Genomic DNA, 22,102 nt, shown 5'->3' with positions numbered 1-22,102 from the left:
AATAAAAAAAGGTTTAGGAAGCTGTTCTGCTTCAAGTCAGGTTTGTGGTAGCAATGACACACCTAAACATACAGGGCAGTGGTCCCTGAGGACATGGATTGAGAACTACTCTACTAGATTGTTAAACAAACTAATTTGCTGAATGCCTCACTTTCCATTGTGAAAATTTACAATCTTGAAATAGTAAAAAATAGACCGAAGACCTTCTGCTTGTTTTTGCTCCTCCTCTTTTTCCATGCATATGATTGTTAAGAATTAATGTACATATAGAATCAATAAATGTTTGAATCTTTGTTGCACCTTTATTCTCAGTAATGATCTGATACATTCTCTACCGAAAAACTGTAGTTTTGTTTGTTTAAACCTTACATAACAAAAAAGGAACAAATAAACCTGCCACAGAAGAGCAATTGTTCAGAGAGAGATTCCTCCCCAAGTTGGCGGCACTAGTTGCTGCTTCACCAGCATCACCATGGTGACAATATGGGGGAGATAGTTTAGAAGGAAAGGGTTGTTAATTTAAAGGAAGGGAGCATTAAATGCGATGGTTGACTGGTCCAGATTCAAGGACAGGGATGAATCATGCAGGCTCTGGTCCCCAGAGTGACCCTTTAACAGACAAAGCCAATGGCTGAAAGGCCCTTAAAAAAAAAAAAACAGCCACTCTGAGAGGACCAGTGCTTAGCCTTGGTAGCTGAGAGAACGAGGGAAGAGGCGGCTGAAGATAAAACAAAATCCCATAAAAACCAAGTCAAAGCTTAGAAAGCACACTCATTTTTCTTCAGTGTTGGATCTTAAAACCTGCATTATTCACCTTCGAATGAATCAGAGGTGGGTAGAGTACCCAAAAATTGTAATTAAGTAAAAATAGCACTACTTTATCATATTTTTACACATATAATAGTAAAATGTAACCTTTAAATAGTTAACTCAAGTAAGATTAAAATAGTAGTTGGTAAAAAGGCTACTTAAGTACTGCTATAGTATGCTATAAAACCTTATTGATAGTTACAGTTTCTAGTAATAGGTTAAAAGTATAGAGGACGATCTTTTATTTCCGGGTGGATCATCTAAATAAGTGGTCCTCCTAATTGTCAATCATTCTGGTGATATATTTACTGTATATAAGGCTGTCATACGTGCTCATCCCCTGTTAGCTATATTTTTCTGCACATGCGCGCCTTCTGGCATATATTTGTGGGGAGCTACAGTTCAATCATTGAAGCTCACCTTTCTCACCGTGGTTCTTTGAAAATAGCTGATGGTCGTAAGAGAAAAATGCCAATGAAAAGCCAGATATATCCCGGAATACTTTGAGTTTGAGAGCTGTCCTCGCAAACCATTATGGGATTTGCTTTCACAGCAGCCCGCTGTCGTCATAGGCTGTCGCTACCTGACAGCGGGGACTAATAAAAAAGTTGTAGCAGACTCCCATAGTGGGTGAGGAGCAGTGTTGGGGAGTAACGGATTACATGTAACGACGTTACGTAATTTAATTACAAAAATAGAGTAACTGTAATTCGTTACAGTTACAATGAGAAAATATGTAATTCAGTTACAGTTACTTCCGAAAATATTAAGAATTACAAATTTAGTTACATTTTTTAAAAATATAAAGAAAAACCTTTGCGAAATATGTACTGTAATGATATTTTTATTGCTTCGCGCCCTGTATCGCTGTTTCCCGCTACGGCTCCTTGTCTCTATCATATTTGCCACTCTGATGATCCATCCTGTGCTGGTGGAGCCTCCTTGAGGAACAGCAAGCGAGCGGACGGTTCTATTTCAGCTCAAGCAGCGCATCAAAAATGACAGCCTTCCAGCACTGGAAATTTAAGGAGCATTTCATTTACGTCTGTGAAAATGTCTCAAATTTAACCATGCAGTGCAAGAAGTATTGCTGAACGCCTCACGTACAATTTAACAACGGTAACTATCAATAATGCTACTTCACGTGCAATAACCTGTACCCGCTACCTCAGGAGAGCCCGCAGTAACCCTTTTTAAACTTTTTTCGTATTTATTTATTTATTTATTTAATTTTATTTAATTTTTTTATTTTTTTTATTTTTTTTATTTTATATTTTTTAATTTGCACTGATTGCTTGTACTGTGTTTTTTCTTTTTCAAGTAATTTCGTTGCACCCCTGTGGGGCAATGACAATAAAGAATTCTGATTCTGATTCTGATATTTGCCGGCTATCAACCTGAACCTGCTTGTGTTAGTCTGCAAACTGCGTAAATAGTAGAGCCTGGGGGAGGAACAGAAAAGAGTATGGCCCGATGAAAGGAGTCTGAGAAAATCTTACATGCCTGGTGCTGGCATCTCATCTTGTGGACATCCTGTGATTGCCTGTCAGCAGTTCCCTCTCAGCTTAGTGCTTTTTTAAGGTTCACATTCCGTTCTCAAAAAATAAATGTTGAACATGGGTCAATACTCATTAAAACCTTAAAGTAATCAAAAAGTAATCAAAAGTAATTAGTTACATTACTTTTTAAAAGTAATCGAAAATGTTACACTACAATTACATTTTAAACAAGGTAACTTGTAACTGTAACGGATTACATTTTTAAAGTAACTTACCCAACACTGGTGAGGAGTTACATGACCAATGGGGAAGTCATCATCTGTCCAAACGGTAAGTTAACTGAGTTCGCAACAAAGTCCACTATATATTCCCCACTCTATATAGTGATTAAGGGATTTGGGGTTAGCGTGGACATCCGGGGAAAGTAAGCTTGTATGAGCTATGTAAACAACAACTTTTAAACAGAGCGTGCATTAGGAGAAATGGGCTCTTGCACGCATTTAATAGGCATTCCCTCTTGGGAGCTTATACAGAGTGGTGCATGTAAATTTTTTTTAAGTGGAGAGGGCGGGTCTTTTAAAAAATTCTAGAAAATCCTCCACAATACCTTTAAATGTCCATGCATAAGTAAAGCTACTCACAATGGATGGAGTAGACATACATTTAATAAAAGTAAATTTAAGAAGTAGAATATTGCAAAACTACTCCTTATAAGAACATATTTTTCAAGCAAATGTAACTGAGTAAATTAAAGTATAGTTACCACCCACCTCTGTTATGAACAAACACATCCAACAAGATGAAAGTACATTACAATCAAATACTTAAGCAAAAAGCAGCTCCGACAAACCAAGATTCCATCAGCATTTCTTTTTAAACACAGCAAACATAATCATAAGGAGAAAGGTGTAACCTTTCCACAAGTTCGTGGCTCTGCCATGTGAATCCCACCCTCTCTCTTTTAACCAGCACCCTTCTATTTGGGCCTGTCAAGTGTATGTTGGCACTGATAAACTGGCACTATTACATTCCACTCCCACACCTTAGTCTCCTGCCATTATATTCCCCTACACTATTCCATGCTCCCTCCTACGCTGTTCTCTCGCTGCCAGCTCTCTATGAGTGCTGCTGACAAAGGGCTTGAGTAGATCAGCATCATGCCGCCGCACACATCTCTGTCCTAAACACTTGCAAGTGGATTAATTTTTCATTTAAATCTACAGCACCTATATTATCTCCATACCAGCAATCAATTGAGATGATGTGGCTGTGTGAGCAGATGTTAGCAAGCTAAAAGGATACCAAGAGAGAATACAGTTTAAGGGGATGTTTAATCACTCTGAAATTCTTTGTTTTTTTTATATATCATACTGACACTTGACATTAACGTTTAGTTAACAAGCTGTGTAATGGTGAGGCAGGAGTTACTGCTTGGTGTCAGCAGAATGTCACTGTGTATATGTCCCTTTCTGAATTACTGGCATTTATTGACCCCATAAATGGCAACACCGAGAAGACAGGTCTTCAAATGCAAAGTAGTTATGCAAAACAGCAGATGCAGCACTGGAGAATCCATCTCAGAGTTCTTGCTTGGCCTTAGGAGGAAATAACAAACAGAAAGCTGGAGATTAGTCGGCGGGAGGGGAGCATCCTTGGAGTTCAAAATGAGGGATTTGACATCTCAAACTGTACGATCGCCACACAACTCGGAGGTTAAAACTACTTATTGTGCCACAGGCAGGGACAGAGGGGTGGTTCTGTCTATAGCGAGCAAAGAGACAGCTAGTTAGCATGCTGTGTTTTGGTTACTGTTAGAATGGATCGCTTTCCCCAGACAGGCGGTGTGAAAAGAAATAATTCCAGCTCGGAGTCTCGTCAAAACGCACAAAAGCAACTGGCAGGTTTAATTATCAACAGACATGTGCCCAACATCTCGGTTTTAAAAGGACCTCTGTGGACCCATGATTACACTGCATGACTACATTACAAGTTTTAATTTTAGAGCACTTTAACTATAATAGAATAATTATGTTCTAAGATTCCCTCGCTCTGTGGGATCTGCCCTTATATTGAAAAAGTCCCTGCTTCTGAAATAATCTTTCAGAAATCCCTCCAAAAATTATAATAGAGAATAAAAGATCCCGATTAAAGCCTTTACTGTGTGGCATAGGACATGCACACACGCAGAGGTAATAATACGGGTAACAAAAGTCCTACTAATAACAAACTCTGCTGCAAGCAGGTGTTTAACCACTAAATTAGATTTAGTTATATACAAATGCTTTCTGGGTTGCTAAAGAAACTGTTCACAGAATTCATCGCTCTGTAGGTTTACACCAATCCCACCAGTCTTTCCAAAGGAGGAAACATTTGATTTTTGTTGTAGCCCCAAATCTTTTTGATGCCCTAAAGAAAGGTATCCAGTCCTGTATAGATAAAAAATGTCCTCCCTTCTGTTAAAACCAAAAAATATAAGAGTCTGAAAACCTTCCTGGTTAATGTGAAATTTGGTTTTTAGTTGCTGCGTGTGCAAAGGATTTTTTTATCCAGTTTTCGAAAGTGAGCAGGATGAGAAACATGTTTTATCAAGTTATCACTGTGTGTTTAGGATTGAGGGAAAGGATCCAGGTTAAGGGTGGATTTAGGGGTGCATCAGAGCACCGAATTTATGGACCTGAAAACGACTGTGAGTGGTGGGGCCTGGAAATGTCACCTACTGCTCTCGGTATGATAATCTGGTGACAACACACCCTCCCATTCCTAAAATTTAATATAAACCATCATACCGTGTGAATCCAATAGAAGCTGTGACCTATTTAAGGCATATGGAGTCTAGCAATTCTGAAGCAATATTCTTTGGTTTAAAGATGTCAGAGTTTTTAGCAGGTTGAAGGCAAGGAAGGAAAATTGACGAAATTATTGCCCACAATAATGTTCCCTAAATTAAAAAAAAGAGAAAGTTTTTAATGGTTAGCAAAATTTATAATAAGCTTTTTTAATCAAAGCATAAGATAGATAAAGTTGAACCTTCAAAAAGATTTGTTTGCCTTCTACTTAAGGAAATAACGAGCTTTCAATCTAAGATTTTGAAGCCCTCACCTTTGATTCTCTTCTGTGTTTTTTTATTCACATCCCTTAACTTTCCATCAATGCTACAGTTTCTATCCTTAAAGCTAAAAGCTTTGACACAGAGTAGATTTGAGCCTTAATTACCATTTCAGCGAGTCACCACATCACACTTCATTTGTCTTTTTAAATTAATTAATGCCTAATGAGAGATGCTGATGTGAGCTTTCTAAATCAATTATGATGTTAAAAACTATCCAAGGGAACATACAGCTGCTCTGCTCATTACTTTCCTTCTTTAAACTTGTCTTTGCAATGACCTTCAAATGTTTTCTTTTGCTTTTGCAAGTAAATATGCAGGATAGATACTGAAATTCTCTGCATCTGTCTGATTGCATCAGTATGAGTTCATGCACTCAAGCGCAAGCACAGATTTCTTCTATAAGGTTTGGAGATTGACTGTCTTGTTCTCTCTCTCTGTAAACAGACTGGAAAGACCGGGAGGAGCAAAGAGGAGCTCAGCTTTGCAAAACTAGCTTTTATGTCATGTCTGTTTCCAAAGCTACACCCCACCCAGCCCTGGGGCCTGGTTCTCGAAGGATGCAGCACTCATCCTCTTCAGCTTATCGGTCTACCTAACTGACTTCTATCCAAATCCCTGCCTTTCACTGCCAAATCACCTGTCTCTCTTTGCTTGCCTCCATCTTCCAGCACATTGTTATTCATTGCTTCCTGCAACTCTATCTCAGGTTTACTGTGCTATGATCTTGTGGCGCTCTCTCCATTTCTTTATCTCACATATCCATTTCAGTTGCCCAGTCACGTGCCCTCCGCCTCACTTTGAGATGATTGCACACATACATTTACAGAAAATAAATCACAATCATTGCAAACTACTGCCTGGAAATTCAGCACTTGTCTCGAATTTCAAAAATCAACAGCTGGCCCTCAGATTAAACATACAGTGCCGGGGGCTCTGATGCTCTTTGCTGCACTAATCAAACTATTTGGATGGAAAATAACATAAACTCTAGGGAAAAATAAAAACATCTGAAGCACGAGTCTAGTTATGTAGATTTCATAATTACTTCTACATCGGAATAATTAAAAGTAAAGAAAAGCTACAGTGATGTGTCCATCAGCGGGTTCCTCTTAGCTGCGAACGGAGAAGAGATTGCAAACAGTGGAAGCAAATCTAAATACACTAAAGTAATTATAAGTAAGAAAATGGAGGGTTGAACTGAAGAGAAGAGGCAGAGGCGAAAATTAGGGTGATGCTATGCTCAGGTGGCTTAGAGCGGATATTGTACGCCTTATCTGTCACCTGCAGGTCTGTGCTTATTATAGAAAGAGTCGAAGTCAGAGCAGAATGTGAGGCGAGTGTTTGAATACAAACTGTAGCACTGCCCTCACTTCTTCCACCGCACTGAAGGAGACAGATGAAAATAATTATAAAAGGATAAATAAATATCAGGCTCTTCTGATGTGTTCTAAAAGCCATGCGAAGATTGAAGTCAAAATCTCCCGGCACCTTATGAACAAGCAGAGCATTTTTCAGCTGTAAAAAATGCAGGAGAACATTTTGGTCACCTTTGCACCAGATATGTGTGAGGCCTATATTAAGATCTATGTTGATAGAGATTCCTCTAACAATAGTGCATCCATATCAGCCCTAGTGAGAATGTGATGCATTGCAAAATATATATATATATATGGAAGACCACGTTAAGAATACTCTAGCAGTTAGGAATACTGTAAGCGTCTGTGCCTTGCAAAGGGTATTTTTAGATCTTCATCTTTTTCACATTCAGTCCCATTACAGCCAAAATGTTTGGTTATTTTATTTGAATTGTATCATACAAACAAAGAGAAACTATTATCTAAAAGGATCAGTGTAGATTTGTACCATGTTTTATGCCAGGGATGGTGTATTTAGGATGAAATGCGGTGTACATTTTGACCCTTAGAGGCTTTGGGCGTGCAGGACACCAAGTTTAGTTGTGATCAGATCTGAGAGCTTGCTTAGTCTCCCACATGGGTATTAGCAAACTGCAAATTGGATTCTGTATTCCTATTGCTTCCTTCCAACAACGACTTTCTTCTTTCTCTGAACTACATTTGTGGAGCACAACTGGTTCTTGCTGCAACATTTGTTCCAACCTATGCTTTGGATGTCTGCAGCTTCTTCAAAGTGTCCACATGCCTCTTAGCTGCTGTTGTGATCAAGAGACCTTTCAGTAGAACTGTCAGTAGGTTAATAATTATTTAGCGATTGGCTTTGACATCTTTACCTTTTTATGATAAACCAATCAGTGCTCTGTCTAAAATTTTTCTGTGAAAATAATTCTGCTTTAAACTTTCACAACTTTATCGATGACCTGCAGGGCTCCTTGTTCTGTACAATTGTCTTTCCAATATAAACATTTTTATGAAGAGAGAAATTAAGTCATACAAAGCTAAATGTGTCTATTCCAAAGGCCATAAGTTGCGCTGAATTGTATTTTGGAATATCAAAGTGAAAGACGCTAAATACAAATGCACATACAACTCTCAAAATACTTTTCAAAAACGATGTCTGTGCACCAAGCTTGATTTCTAATAAATAAAAATACATTTGGTTTTAACATGGGAAGGTATTTAAATATTAACCAGGTATATGGCTGCTGTTGCAAGCTGCCTCATTCTAGTTTTAGGCCCGATGAGGCAGAAAGGTGCGTGCGCGTTGCAAAACATGTTTTGAAATTTGTATATCATAGATGTACTCAAACCTACAACGTGATCAAAGCCATATAAAGAGGTGATGTATCAGTAAACTGAAAATGTCTAATCATGTAAGAAACATCACTAAAGGCAAATTGGGTGAATACTTTTTTAAACTTGAAAACATTAGAACATGATTCCAGCTGTTTCTTTTATGTTAAAAAAACAAGATGTACTTTAGACTGTAGTGTATTACTTTGACTTTTGGTTTTGTTTTATCCTTGTAACAAAGTTTTTCTTTTCAAATATACACAAGTGTCAGGTTTTCTGCCAGCAATGAGAATGATTTTTATTTTTTTTCTGAAAGGGCTGCTTACCAATTCTCTTGGATGCTACAGTATAAAGATTTGCAGCTGCAGAAAACGGTGCAGTTTGCGTTCTTCACTTGTAAATAAGGAAACGGAGTGCAGTGGACATGGATACTGATCAATACTCGTTCATCACAATAAAGCTCTATTCAGCATTTTGCATCTCTGTATTGAGTTGTGGAGTCTGAAAAGGATCAGCTGGTACTGAGGAATTGACTGGCTTTCTTTTAAGTCTCTCAAACAAAATAAGAGCAAACTGACTATCTGAGATATTGGGGATTTTTTTGTTTGTTTGTTTATAATAATACCCAAGGCAAACCAAATGAAATCTAGATTTAGTTGTAAATGCTGTTAAGAAACTTATTTTCATATTCTTACTATTTGTTAATATATTAATGCAAAGCTACACTCTACCCGTAAGGAATTAATACTCTTTTACTTTTACATTAAATCCCAGTCCTAATAATAACATCACTATAACTGTAATTGTAACTGTAATAAATGTGCATCAGGCCTGGGGTGCTGGCAGATATCACCAGCTCGCCAGCAGAAACACAGCTGAAATGCTGACCGAAGTCAACTGCAATGCTTTTTGGATGCCAGCAAAACAACATAGATACCTGCCTGAGGATGAACACATTCTACAGCAGCTGGTATGACACCCATCAGTGGATACTACTCTGAGAGTGTATTTAAGTTTAGCAGGAATGCTAAAGGAAAAGCTCTTTATAGATGGCAGAGTGAAATCAAAGCGCCATATCCTGAAGATCTAAAGCATGTTTATTTTAACTGCTTTGAAGGAAACATTGTAGAATACTTTTCCTTTAAGATACTGTATATCTTGGATTTTCAGATGATGGCACTGAATATAAATTTTTCTGTTCTACAGAATTTATATGCTGTGAAATTGGATGTTTCAGTCAAATACAGACTAAGAGAATATGACACATAGGCATACTTTCAAGTTTTCCATTTGGGGTGTTATATGAATGTATCATGAAAGTGATTTAAAGGCTTATTATGAAACAGAGACTATGGCATACAGTTTTTAATACCTAATTTCTGGACCTAAATTAAATAAAGCCACTTGCAAAAGCAGTAACACTTTCATGCATTTTACAGGCCTAAATCAAGCTCTACACATCCTCCTATCAACTCTGAGCAGCTTTACTCTTAGTACTGTTTGTACTGAACCACAGTACCTCCGTATGCCCACGTCCGGCCACATTGGAGTGTTTACAGTTGTGTTAAACTCTTGGTTTTTAGACAAAGTATTAAACAGTTCCATGAGGTGTTTAAAGCTTAGTATAATATTTTATATTCTAACCCTGCTCAAGACTTCTCCAATCATTTTAATCCTTTGTAAACACTTTTCTGGAGTGCTCATTGGTCCTCATTTTGCTTTTTATCCCATCAATGTTTTCAGGCAAACTCCTTAGAGCTTTGGAGACCAGCCTATAGATTCAATTACACGCTGACTTCTGTAAGAAGGTGATTGCAGAGTATTTCTAAGGGTATCATGGTACAGTACTCTGAACACAAATGTGCCCTTTTAAATACAAAATAAATACCACGTCCTTTTGATTCCTTTTGCAATATTTGCTTAATAGCTTAGATTTATCTGCTGCATTTAAATTTCCCTTAAGCATAATGTATAGTTAGGGAGATCATCTTTCCACAGTATATTTTTTAATTTTAGTTTTACAAAAATAGAAATCTTGTAGCTATTGACGGATGACTTCTTCAGACATTTAGCTTTTCAATTTACCTGCTGTGGTCAGACAGAGCTCCTCATCGCTGTTGTCCTGGCAGTTGTCCTGTCCATTGCAGAGAAAGCTTCGGTCCACACAGCGGCCGTTACGACACTTGAAGCGAGCCTCCGAGCACACCAGAGGATTCCCTGCTGTGGTTCAGACAGAGCAGGGGATGAAGGTCAGCATTTTGCTCAAAGGAGTTTTTATGGAAAAGGTTTCTGCTCAAAGGGAACCTGTTTTTAAACAAGCTCTAAGTACCAAATTTTAGGAATAAACACCAGTGGGTTGTCTTCTTATTCCTTCTCAAAATTTGGAATTTTGATGAATAAAAACATAAAGTGAAAATGTATTTGTATTAATCATTTTCTGTGTCTAAATAGTGAAAAACAAAATTTTGATCTGTAAAATTGATAAAAACAGAAATTTAGAGAAAAGAAAAAAAGAGGCGAAATACTACTGCAAACAATCAAGCCTTTGTAACTTATTTTCAGCCATTATTTTTGTTCTTGTTTAACAGAAAAAAAGGGGCATAGTCATTATCTGAGATTTTTCAAACAATTACACAGTTGTGATGCAGTATGTGCTGTGAGCCTGGAGCTAAGCTCCATTAAAATGCCAAGATTTGATATTTGATTGTGAGCCCTGCAGGCAAAAGAACTGCCTTTGAGTATGGCGGGTGATTGAAGGGATTCTCAGTGGAAAACTGCAAGGTGGTTGCGTGAGAAGATACTTTATTAGTAGACATGCCTAAATAGCACTTTAAATGAGTGAGAGGCTAAGTTTAAAACAGATGTAACATGACTCCTACTATTATCACTTATACCACCAATCTAAGAGGAAAGAGTAATTAAAAATTAAGAGAACAAAAACTTTAATCAATCAATCAACTTTATTGTCAACTACAATTTACATTGTGATCGAGATTTCAATTTCAGTACAATATTGAATATAATATAATATTGAAGGTATATAAGTTAATAGAAGAGGGCTGAAATATAAGTCAACTTAATGGATATCTAGTTCTTTACACAATCATACTTGTGTCATACTTATTTATCATTAACCTTAAAAGGTTAAAAAAAAAAAAAGTAAAAGCTAGAAGTTGGGACAGCAGGTCATTTTTGCAATTAATAACTCAGTATTTAGCAATGGAAAAAGTTAAAGGAATAGTACACCCAAAACATGATTAGCCTTCATTTTCTACTCACCCCCATGCTGAACAAATCTCTGGAGTACTTTTTTGATATCTCAAATGCATCTGGAGATCTGGGAGGCTTCTTGCTGTCTGCTGACATTCAAATAATGGAGGTCTATGGCGCCCGAGACAGAAAGGTCCATAAAAGTCCACAAAAAACGTGTCAATATTCCTCCATACTGCTCGTCCAATGTATTCCAAGTGTCCTGAGTGGGTAGCATCCAGAATTTACTCGAAACGAAGTCATTTAGAATGTTTTTAGAGCATAAACAGTAGTGTATAGGATTTCCTGAAAGCGCGCGCCTGCGCGTTCACGACGCTACGGAAGCCGGCAGACCAAACCAGATGAAAGTGCGCATTCAGCGTCTGCTCTGCCAATAATGCAAGCGTAGAAGAAGAAATGTGCTGTTTACCTGTGCAAAGAAAGAAACAACGAAAGAAGATGTCTGAGGACTTCAGTGTTGAGGAAGAGCATGAGTTCTTTGCCGAGCTGAATGCGCACTTTCATCTGGTTTGGTCTGCCGCGGTTTCCGTAGCGTCGTGAACGCACAGGCGCGCGCTTTCAGGAAATCCTATACACTACTGTTTATGCTCTAAAAACATTCTAAATGACTTCGTTTCGAGTAAATTCTGGATGCTACCAACTCAGGACACTTGGAATACATTGGACGAGCAGTATGGAGGAATATTGACACGTTTTTGTGGACTTTTATGGACCTTTCTGTCTCTCGCACCATAGACCTCAATTATTTGAATGTCAGCAGACAGCAAGAAGCCTCCCAGATCTCCAGATGCATTTGAGATATCAAAAAAGTACTCCAGAGTGTTGTTCAGCATGGGGGTGAGTAGAAAATGAAGGCTAATCATGTTTTGGGTGTACTATTCCTTTAATATATTTGGAGAAAATTATGATAAGAGGTAAAGACTTTTGAGAAAAAATAATATAAGAAACAGTTATTTATGAAAGTTACTCCTAAAGCAAGTGTAGAGTCAGGGCACGGTCAAACTTTGATATAAAAATAACCCTTTAATTTAAGGAAACATAATACATTTACAACAGTTTTAAATGTGTAAATTGATATGAAAAATGGTCAGATGGCCTTATTTCTAGCAGAAAATATAACTCAGCTTAAAGGGACACTATGCAACATTTTTCAGTTTATGAATGTGTTCCATAACGTTATGGATGATTAAATGAGTCATTTCAGGTTGAACAAAGGTATTCTCGGCCACCCTGGTGGTCTGTGTGGGGAAATACTGCACTTGCAATTGCAGGAGCACCGACCCGCACCCACAGGCTCAGAAGTCTCGTGAGAGTCAGTCTTGCTTTACGGCGAGAACTGCTACACGCCCCCAGTTAAAAGCATTCTCGTTGCTAGCACAGTGGCGATCTTTGTGCAGTTATGCTACGTTCACGCAGCAAAAGCAGCAAAATCGTGTCTGCTGCTTCCTTTTTGCTGCTTGTACCAGTTAGTTCTGACGCGCGGCTGAAGCAGCTTTGCTGCTCTGGCTGCAAAAGTGTGTCTGAGGCGCGTTGGGCGGAGCTTCACTATCCTTTCTCTGCCTTGCAGCTATATTTGCTGTGATCAGTGGGAATAAAGTAGTTTTAATATGTTTTTAAGTGAGAAAATACACCTGAAAACGTAATCAGTGCCGTCAGTTCATTCAGATTATTATCCTGCCTTCAATATTTTTTCTGTCGGAGCCGCTCAGACCCCCACATACCAGCGGGGCGCCGACAGTATGGATCCCTTCATCAGCAGCGGTTCACCGCGGCAGCTGGTAGGTGCTTTTCATCTAAATAATCCAAACTGCATATTCTGCCGGCAGATTTCTGCATTTTAAGTTAATTTAGGCGTCAATAAACTGTTTAAGAGCAGTGATCATCAGCGCTGTGTCTCTCTCCCTGCGTTAAACGCACCCGACGCGCTGCTGCAGCCGCTCAGACGTGCTGCGCCTGCATCTCAAAACGCGCCGCGGGACCTTTTGCGCCTTGACGCGCGTCAACCATTGACTTTGCATGTAAACTCGCTGCTTCTGTCGCGCCAGCTACATCCAGTGTGAACGCAGCGTTAGTCATTCGCTGCTAAGCTCAAAACAACCGCGCCTGGCTTGATGGAGAAACCAGGAGAACAGCTGAGCATATTTACGAAAGTGCACTTTTACTTTCGCCCTCTGGGGGGAGCCTCGCTGGAAAATCAACACCGGTTGCATAGTGTACCTTTAACATTTCAAAATGTTGCTAGATTCCTCTTTACTTACGTTAAGTTTATCTGAAAATGACGTCTTAATATAATAACCCTATGGTAAGTCCCTGAGGAAAATCCAACCATATTAAGGTCTCATATGCTCTCAGGTGAAAACTGCATCTTTGCCCTCCAGAAGTTTCACCTGACAGCTCTAAAGATAAACCCTAAATCCACTCCTATAACCTTCAAAGAACGGTTACATGCTGGATATGTTTTGTGCTCAGCTAAAATAGCCTCACAATGTGTCTGAATGTGAGAAAACCTTGACCTTCCTTGAATGCCAGAAAGCCTGACCTGTTATTCAGCTTGAAAACCAAAATGATACAATTTTATTCTAGAAATACTCTGCAGTAAAAAGTAGCATTAACATTAGCTAACCATATTATCCACATCTGTTTAATCCAAGAAGTCCTTGGAAATAAAAGATTTTCTGCTTACTGTGCGGCCAGCCAAACAGCATCTCTCAGCAGTAACACAGTGTTCACAATTTAAACGAGACATTTTGAATCTTTTTAGAGAGAGGCTTTCAAGACTTAAGCATAATTTTAATTTTAAACTTAGGGCAAAAAACGATTAATTCTGAAACACCTGCGGCGTTTGCCAAAGGATGTCATTAAAGGTAAATATTTATTATCTGCCGGAGGCCTGTAGAAATTTCAGGAGTAAATTAAATAGGAAAACTAAAAATAAATAAATATGCATGTCAAAATAAAGTGAAAACTGTGTTTTTAATGTGCAGAATAGAATTTATCCACCCATGCTTTCATTTCTTATGTTAAAAAAGGATACAATCATGGTAAAAGACAGCAAAAATTTGTATTCTGTCTGTAAATGACAAACACAGCAGTTATAGAATTTAATAAACAGTAAGTATGCATTAAAACATCTAAACCATCTACTTTCAGTTCATGCAAGTATGTGTAGTGATCCTTTATCTTTTAAATCCAATAATCTTTTTTTTTTAAGAAAGGACATTTTTTTGTTTATTTACTTGACTGTATTGTAACTTTAGTGCTGGAGATTGAATTATAAACTGATTTCAACCTTTAAACTTAAATTAGGTGTTGTTTAAGATGAGACAATTAAAGAGAAAAAAACCTTCGGACTTGATACAACATGCGGTGTAATGTTGGAGGATCAGGGCTCCTATCAGCCTTGTCTGCAGCCCAGATGTGGGTCTCAATGAAAGAACTGCATGCATAAAAAATAATGATAAAAAGGACTTTTGGGGAATACAAAGCTTTGGATAGATCACATCCAAATCAGCTTATTTTTTAAAACAGCATCTGTTTTTCACCTCAGTATCAGAGGATATTCACAAGCTGCTGTGTGTTGCTTAAAGGAATAGTACACCCAAAACATGATTAGCCTTCATTTTCTACTCACCTCCATGCTGAACAACACTCTGGAGTACTTTTTTGATATCTCAAATGCATCTGGAGATCTGGGAGGCTTCTTGCTGTCTGCTGACATTCAAATAATGGAGGTCCATGGCGCCCGAGACAGAAAGGTCCATAAAAGTCCACAAAAACGTGTCAATATTCCTCCATACTGCTCGTCCAATGTAATCCAAGTGTCCTGAGTGGGTAGCATCCAGAATTTACTCGAAACGAAGTCATTTAGAATGTTTTTAGAGCATAAACAGTAGTGTATAGGATTTCCTAATAGCGCCCCCATGCGCGCTCACGATTCTACGGAAGCCGGCAGACCAAACCGGAAGGAAGTGCGCATTCAGCGTCTGGTCTGCCGATAATGCAAGCGTAGAAGAAGAAATGTGCTGTTTACCTGTGCAAAGAAAGAAACAACGAAAGAAAAATGTCTGAGGACTTCAGTGTTGAGGAAGAGCATGAGTTCTTTGCCGAGCTGAATGCGCTGGTTTGGTCTGCCGGCTTCCGTAGAATCGTGAGCGCGCATGGGGGCGCTATTAGGAAATCCTATACACTACTGTTTAGGCTCTAAAACGTTCTAAATGACTTCGTTTCGAGTAAATTCTGGATGCTACCCACTCAGGACACTTGGATTACATTGGACGAGCAGTATGGAGGAATATTGACAAGTTTTTGTGGACTTTTGTGGACCTTTCTGTCTCGGGCGCCATAGACCTCCATTATTTGAATGTCAGCAGACAGCAAGAAGTCTCCCAGATCTCCAGATGCATTTGAGATATCAAAAAAGTACTCCAGAGTGTTGTTCAGCATGGAGGTGAGTAGAAAATGAAGGCTAATCATGTTTTGGGTGTACTATTCCTAAGAATGAAGTAATGCAGTAATTGGTAAACATCAAGCTGTCCTAATGTGTTTACAAAGTTTTATTGTAAATTACACTTATTTTCTTTTAGTGTTTTACAATACTAAATACTCTTTGACATGGGATTGTTAATAATCTATATTCCCTCATCCTGCCATCTTGTCCATAACTCCCTGTATGAAGAGAAATGGGACATTCTGTAAAATTAATAGTGTGTATCACAGCTGGACTACCACTTTAACACTCGACTCAGATCTAACAGGAGCAATATTTTAATATTTCATGCCATGAAGCTACATTTTAGGCTCTCTCTCATCCATAAAGTGCTATGACCGGAGGATGGTACATCTTGAAATCGACTATAACTACTTCTGACTGTGGCCTGAAAGCATATGAGTGTAGCTGAATCTGGAGGGTGGATGTAAGAGACTCACTGCAGTTTTCTTCGTCACTCCTGTCAGGACAGTCGCTGAAGCCATTGCAGCGGAACCTTCCGATGATGCAGTGGACACCATTCGCGCACGCGAAGAATGTGGGAGCACACTTTGACTTGACCTTAGCTGTCAGAACACAGGGAGTCAGGGGAAGTAGTGGGAAGAGGAACAACAGATTAGCCTGTGCATGATAAGCAGAAGAAACTGCAGTTTTCAAAGAACTACATCATATTTTATGAAGCGGTTAGCCTTGGATGGGACGCATGAAGAATGTTGGGAACCACCCAAAGAAGCCAACTGGGTTTTTATTCAAGGTTTTATGTCTAAAAGGATACTTCAACAAATACACAGTGAAACACTTTCAAAATGGAAACCCTGAGCTCCAAATAAATGATATTCAAGGTCCAGAGTATCAATGCGTCAGTAAAGATACACATTACTATTCAGCACACGTTTTCCCACAAGCCTTATAGTACCTTCACTGTTGAACAAATATAACAAAAAACGGAAACAGTCTGAACACCAAGAACCAACAGGAGAAACCAAGTAAATGACAAAGACAAAGAGAGCAAATTGCGTGGGAGAGTGTTTGTATAGATCCCATCATTGATCAGCTTAAGTGGGCCATGGGTCTTATCTCCAAGGACTGGCCTCAGACTTGAGTGGCGGGTCTGCAGAAAATCAATGCTTCGATCATCCCCAGCAGCATGCAACAACACAACAGGTTTATGTAACTAACTAAAGGAACTAAGAAATGAAGACATGTGCTTTAGTTTAAGTATTCTAACATCTTCCTGCTTATATAATACCTTAAAACAGGGGTCTTCGACGTTTACCAAGCCAAGGACCCCCAAACTGATGGCGAGATGGAGGGGGGACGCCCTAATTATATATATTGTATGAAATTATATTATAATAAACTGGCCCTATAGTCACTCTATTACATGTGGAGTAATTTAAAAACCTTAATTTCGCCCTGGGATTATGTAAAGTATTTCTGATTCTGAATCCTGGTTGATGGGACAGGTGTTGTGAATGAAACGGTGCCCAGCTTCAAAGAGCTCCTGTGTGTCGCTGAATGTGTGCATTGATGAGTGTCTCCATTTAACTGTTTACTACAGGTTTTTAATTCATGTTAATGTGGATTTAAAGACATTACAATTAGTGGAAAAATTGCAGGGGGGAATATTAAAAAAAAGTATAATCAACCAAACTTTCGTGACCCTCTACCTCTGTGGGTCCCCTAGGGGTCGCGGACCCCCTGTTGAAGACCTCTGGCTTAAAATGTAAACAGATAAGAGACCCACTGATTTTTTTTTTTTTTTTCTTTTTTTTTGCAGTTTAATCATTTAGATCTGTATTACTTTGCTTCGGCTGCTAGTGAACTCTTCTTTAATGATTATCCTCAGCTACAGATCGTCGAAAAAGTATTTCTACCTCGTTTTATAAACATTTCCTCATGTCACACCCAAACTCCTGAAAGCAGTCTGTTCAAATTTGACTCTATAAACCTCTATAAAGTGCTGCATAATTGAAACATATTTGGAAAACTGATACTTGGTTTTCAAAACTTTCCCAAATAAAAAAGGAAAGGTGTGGCAGTTATTTATGGTCAACTCACTTTTATTCAGTAAACCAAAATAAATCCCAGAGAATCTGTTGCTTTCAGAAGTCACCTGATGGCCTGCATATGCGCACTTTCATCTGGTTTGGTCTGCCGCGGTTTCCGTAGCGTCGTGAACTCGCAGGCGCGCGCTTTTAGGAAATACTATACACTACTGTTTATGCTCTAAAAACATTCTAAATGACTCCGTTTCGAGTAAATTCCGGATGTTACCCACTCAGGACACTTGGAATACATTGGACGAGCAGTATGGAGGAATATTGACACGTTTTTTGTGGACTTTTATGGACCTTTCTGTCTCGGGCACCATAGACCTCCATTATTTGAATGTCAGCAGACAGCAAGAAGCCTCCCAGATCTCCAGATGCATTTGGGATATCAAAAAAGTACTCCAGAGTGTTGTTCAGCATGGGGGTGAGTAGAAAATGAAGGCTAATCATGTTTTGGGTGTACTATTCCTTTAAATGCAAAAAAAATGCATAGTTTCTGGTTCCAAATCAAGTCATAAAATTCACAAAATCTTTGCAAGGCCCCCAAAAATAAACTACCCTGATGAAGGATGACCTATAACTGATAGGCCTTTACCTATAATTAAAGGTGGCTCCATAGAGTATTTGGTTGGGAGTTGTAGCACAAATGCACAGGCAGAAATTTGATATTTGTTAAAAAAAAATAAATAAATAAATTACAAGCTTAAATATGTGATCAACTTTGTGTAAGTCGATAAATAAAAGATAATAGAAATTGAAATAAAAAAACTATATACATATTAGATATGTTGTAAATGAATTAAATTAATTTGATACCTGTATAAAAAAGCTGCAAAACAAAAAGCAAAAAGTTAATAAACATCCAAGAAATCTGATAATGAAGCATTGAATGCTGTGACTAAAGTCATTGGCTCGCCGGCACTGAAGACAAAGGGAGGTACTGGCCTTCTCACACGCTGGCAAAGGGCTCTCTCAAATGCCAGAAGCACGCATTTTCCCCTCCTCTATATAGTTTGGCAGACTGATTTATGATAGCTTTCAAAGCTGGTATATCAGGGTAGGGGGGAGAGGAGGCAAAAACCACTTGGATTTGGGGCGTGCATCCCTGGGATGAAACGTAATCCGCTCAATACAGGAGTCTGACGGGATAGCAACCAATCTATGTGCATGTTGTCTAGGGAGCCTTTGTTTACCTGGATAGCTGAGAGTCTGAACAGCCAAATCATATTTAGCATGCTGTATCACACTCATTAGAGCCAACAGAAGAAACCTAGACAAGCCTCTGGGCTGTAAAAGAAGACAAAAATAATAATAATTGTAATAAAAAAAAACCATAGTATTGCAAAGAGGATAGGTTAAAAATTCAGCAACAAATCTTTTTCTTTCAACATTTAAATTTCTTTATGATTGTTTTTTAATTCCAGATGTAGTTCATTTTATTGCTTGTCAGGAATGATGGAAATTTGAAATTTATCTCCTACGAGAGTTTTCTCTCTTTATCTTTAGTGTATTGCCAGCTTGGCTAAAATCAGCGTTCTCTGCATCAAGACTCGTCAGTCACTCCCTCCCTCATCTGAATCCTCATTACCACTTTAACTGCTGGCTACGATTCATCTCAGTCAATGTTTGAGCTTCAAATTAGCTCAAAAGTCAAATGAAGGGCAAACTCATGAGTGGAAAGCTGTGGGTGGGAGATGCGGAGCTCGTCGGAAGGATAGAGTTAATGTGCTTAGCTGTGTTTTGTGTAGGTTTAGCCATTTGTAGGCTCAGCCAAGTAGTTCTTAGAGCAAGACGTTGAAAAATTAATTATGTGGAGGAAGCAAAGTGCTTAAGATATGCGAAGAATGCAAACTTATCAGCTTTCGACTGATGATTCTGTGAAAGTTTATTTAGTTTGGATGTTAACACTGCTGTCTGCTCAGACATTTCTAAAAATCAGTGCTGCTCCACCTTGCTTTTGACCTTTAACCATTTATTTCAAATCTTCTTTGTGCAGTTAGTTGCCAAATGTTCCACCCCTTTGCTCAGTCTGTTTGTTTTTTAGAAGTTGTTTACAAAAATCAGGCAGAGTGTTGGACTGCTTCCAAACTTTGCTCTGCTGTTCAGCTGAGCAGCACAAATGAAAACGAATGAGGTTAGCACTTGTGCTCATTCCTTGAGGAAAGACTATGAGCAGCAGGAAAACATGGCAGTTTCACAATGAGAGCCACGGCTGGAGAACGCACCAACACACAAACAAACATAAAGGCAGAGGGAAAAAACAGAACCCTCAGCTAAAAACAAGTTCAAACTTCAAGAATTCATTAAATAAATAATCAAATTTAGGAGAACCTTTTTAAAAAATTGACGGCGATTTTTAATTCCATCACAAAGTAAAATAAACCATTAATCTCAAAATAATGAAAATATTTCTCATTATCAGGGTGGTAGTTTTTGATTTTTAAGTGACCTTTCTTTGTTAACTTTATAACTAGGGGGATTGTGCAAACTCTATGTTATTTATGCTATAAAAACAGATTATCTGAGAAAAACGTTTGACTTTTTGTTAGCTTTAAACAGCAGTTTTTCAAAAGTACCAAAAAAATAAAATAATAATAATAAAAAAGTTAATCTAATATATCCTCCCTTTACATATGATGTATTTAAATTTCTGGATGAATAACCTTTCTACAACTTTTGATTTATTTACGCACATATAAATATAAGTATCGTGAATACTTTATTTTTTAGTTAGTGTGTCTTAATTTGGAAATGAGGATGAATTTTTTTAAATAAACCCAGTCAAAGTGAAAAACAGAATATTTTTGTCTTCATTTCCACTTTAGAATTATTATCAGGTTAGTCTGAGGATACAGGACTCTGCTACTGTTCTGTATCCATCTTTTTATGCTCTCCTCAGTTTCTACAAGAACAGAATAACTTTCAGCACAGGTAAACCTGTTATGGTGCATGATTGACAGAGTGTGGAAAGGGCCTGGGAGAAGAGAGACCGACAAAAAAGAAAGCATGGAGAGCAGTGGAAAACTAGCAAGCCAGGAATAGAGACAGCCAAGGACTTCAAAGGATTTTCTGACCTTGCAGGGCATTTCTAAGGGGATGAAATCAATAGGTAATGGAGTCGTGATGTAAGCAAGGAGGGCGCAGACAGTTTGACTCAAGAGGGACCTGCAATCCTAATAATCACTCTGTACATTTCACTGTCTAGGCCTTGAACATGCATTTTAAATTAGAACCCTAGAGTGAGAGGAAATGCATTATATAACTTCCTTCCATTTCAGGAGAAAGCATTCATAAACCATTGGCATTGTGCTAATCCATCTATTCATAGTAAATGATACAGCAAGTCTGATCTGTATGCCATACACTAAACACATCAAGGAGAATAGTATCATAATTTAACATTTCCCAGGAAAAAAAAAATAAAGAAAGAAAATGACTACAAATGGGGCAATGGAAGGGCAGATTAATATAAAAAGGCAAAGTGTAATTTATCAGATCAGCGATCCAATGTAACGGCTATGATGGAAAGTGGAAACGAAGCTAAACAGACTAATTTCAGTTGTTACAATTGAAAAATAGTTATTTTTTTAAGCAGAAAAACAGTCTTTTTGATTGTTTAAAGATTTTAAAGAAATCACTTTTCTTAATTTGTGACTATTGATGTAACTAAATGGCAGCCAGTCTAGAGAAGAAGAAGAAAAAGACTGAGACAAAGCATGATATTACAGCAAGGCACTAACTGAAACTCTAATAAATATTTCATCTTGTTCCATCGTATTAATTACAGTTGGTTATTGATCAGAAACGCATTAAGCGAATCTTATCCACCAGAGATATAATGAAGCCATTTTTTGATTTCCAGGCTTTCCCTTATGCACATCAAATATATTTTCACTAACTAGGATTTTGTCTCAGTTTTGTTTTTCTCTCTTGGTAAAATTCAATATATAAACAAGTTTCAGAGTTACTGTTTGTAAATGCCCGCCTTCCTTATTTTTTATGAGTTGAATGTTTTGATTCAATATCGAAAACTTTAATGTCCAAGAATAATGTGAAAACAAATATAATTAGGATGACACAGACCAGAACAGATTTACAGTTCTAACGGGTTCTGGGTCTGCTCCAGATTCTGTTCATACTGGGGTATGGCCAAATATTTCTAATTA

General features: G+C 38.1%; 1 protein-coding gene across 1 annotated transcript in view; it reads right to left on the bottom strand.

Annotated features, from left to right (window-relative positions):
• ldlrad3 (low density lipoprotein receptor class A domain containing 3) overlaps positions 1-22,102 on the bottom strand; it is a 142,157-nt gene that overhangs the window by 41,234 nt on the left and 78,821 nt on the right. Inside the window, exons 3-4 of the mRNA XM_038275397.1 lie at positions 16,323-16,448; positions 10,212-10,346 (exon numbers count right to left, since the gene is read on the bottom strand). Of these exons, the coding sequence (XP_038131325.1) occupies positions 10,212-10,346; positions 16,323-16,448 (261 nt within the window). The remainder of the gene's footprint in view (positions 1-10,211; positions 10,347-16,322; positions 16,449-22,102) is intronic.

The sequence above is a fragment of the Cyprinodon tularosa genome, unplaced genomic scaffold (genome assembly GCF_016077235.1).
Source record: "Cyprinodon tularosa strain WSP-4 unplaced genomic scaffold, ASM1607723v1 ctg121, whole genome shotgun sequence".
In the NCBI taxonomy this organism is placed as follows: domain Eukaryota; kingdom Metazoa; phylum Chordata; class Actinopteri; order Cyprinodontiformes; family Cyprinodontidae; genus Cyprinodon; species Cyprinodon tularosa.
The sequence above is the reverse complement of the archived record's forward strand: the minus strand, read 5'-3'. Positions and strand labels throughout refer to the sequence as shown.